The 1,793-nt window shown below is 35.7% G+C and overlaps 1 protein-coding gene across 1 annotated transcript; it reads right to left on the bottom strand.

The window, feature by feature from the left end:
* Nucleotides 1-290: 290 nt before the first annotated feature.
* Nucleotides 291-1,223, bottom strand: LOC142106650 (olfactory receptor 5V1-like). The gene has a single exon (XM_075189644.1). It carries the CDS (start codon nt 1,221-1,223, stop codon nt 291-293), a length of 933 nt encoding a protein of 310 aa, XP_075045745.1.
* Between the last annotated feature and the right edge of the window lie 570 nt (nt 1,224-1,793).

Here is a 1,793-nt window from a genome sequence, read left to right on the forward strand (position 1 = left end):
AGTGATTTGGCAGCTGTCAGAACGTGGGTAGTTAATTCAATCTTCCAACTTTAATTGAGACCCTCTGTGTTTTTTGTTGTTTAAAATTATAGATTCTATTAATAATGGCCCATATTAACAAAAAAAAATAAATCAAATTTAATTTTACACCTGCAGTGGTTTAATGTATTTTCTCCTGCATCATAGTACTTTTCCTGTATCATCTACTAGGACATGGCCGGTGGTAGCACAGTCATAGCCTAGTCTTGTAAAATATTTTTATTTATATGATTATGTCTTAATTATAATGCTTACAAATGCATTAAGTGATACAATATCTTTCTCATAGCTGACTTCACTTCACTATTTCTCAGACTGTACACAAAAGGGTTTAACATCGGTGCAATAACAGTATACATGACAGAGACCAGTCTATCCTGATCCATTCCATAACTTGATTTGGGTCTAAAATACATAAAAATTCCAGAACCGTAATATATAGTAACGACTATTAAGTGAGAAGTGCAGGTTGAAAACGTTTTTTTCCTACTGGAAGTTGAACGGATCTGGAGAATTGATGAGATGATCTGAATGTAGGAAAACATTATTAATATAAAAGAACCGATAATGACAAATCCACTAATGATGAAAACAGCAAGCTCATTGGTCCAGGTGTTTGTACAGGACAGTTCAAGAACTGGTGGAATATCACAAAAGAAATGGTTAATTTTATTGCTACAGAAAGACAAAGAGAATGTGAGGACAGTGTGTATGAGAGAATTTGCTGCCCCGATTGTCCATGAGCCAATGACAAGCTGTCTACATTTTAATTTATTCATAATAATGCTATATAAAAGAGGATGACATATAGCGTTATATCGATCATAAGCCATGACTGCGAGAATATAGCATTCTGTTCCACCCAAAAGCAAAAAACAGTACATCTGTATAACACAGCCATATACAGAGATTGTTTTATGTTCTGATAGGAAGTTCGACAACAAATTTGGAACAGTGGCTGAGATATAACATATATCCAGAAAAGAGAAGTTGGCAAGAAAAAAGTACATTGGGGTGTGAAGATTCAGACTGAATCTATAGGCAAGAATTATATATATATTTCCATTCACTGTAATTATATAGATACACAAAAATATCATGAAATGGAAAATTTGGAGTTCCCGTATGTCAGAGAGTCCGGCTAAAACAAATTCCGATAGAGCTGTAAAATTGTGTCCATCCATTTCACCATTTATTTCTGCAGATAGAAGAGAAATCAGTAATGATTCATGGAAGGTTTAATAAGAAGTAGTAATTCAGATTATGGTCGTGTAAAGCGCTACGGAATTTGCTGGCGCTATATAAATAAATGTTGATGATGATGATGATGGTCGCTTCTAGATCTAATCAGGATGGGACAACCACACTGACAACCTTTGGAATTTGGAACAAAATTGGCTTTTATGATGTCCATGTCAAATTAGAAATGTTACTAAAATTGCAAAAATGATACGAAAATAAAAAACCTTTAAACTGTTCTTCAAATGAAAATACTTGTGAATATATTCTCTGAAAATGGAGGCAAAATATTGTGAATCATCCTCCTGTTCATCTCTAGTCTTTTGTAAAGGGGAGGTATAGTGCATCGGCAGGACCTATAGCAAAACTTAGGCTGGCATTACTCCTGTAGCCTCCTGGGTCCTCCGCTCCTCATTGTGCATGAAAGTAGATCTCCCTTCTCTTTTCAGAGCCAAGAGGGGATATCGGGGAGTGATGCGGGATCCTGGTGGGTTGGACCTCAGAGATCAGTGCTG

Source organism: Mixophyes fleayi, chromosome 11 (assembly GCF_038048845.1).
Source record: "Mixophyes fleayi isolate aMixFle1 chromosome 11, aMixFle1.hap1, whole genome shotgun sequence".
NCBI classification, from domain to species: Eukaryota; Metazoa; Chordata; class Amphibia; order Anura; family Limnodynastidae; genus Mixophyes; species Mixophyes fleayi.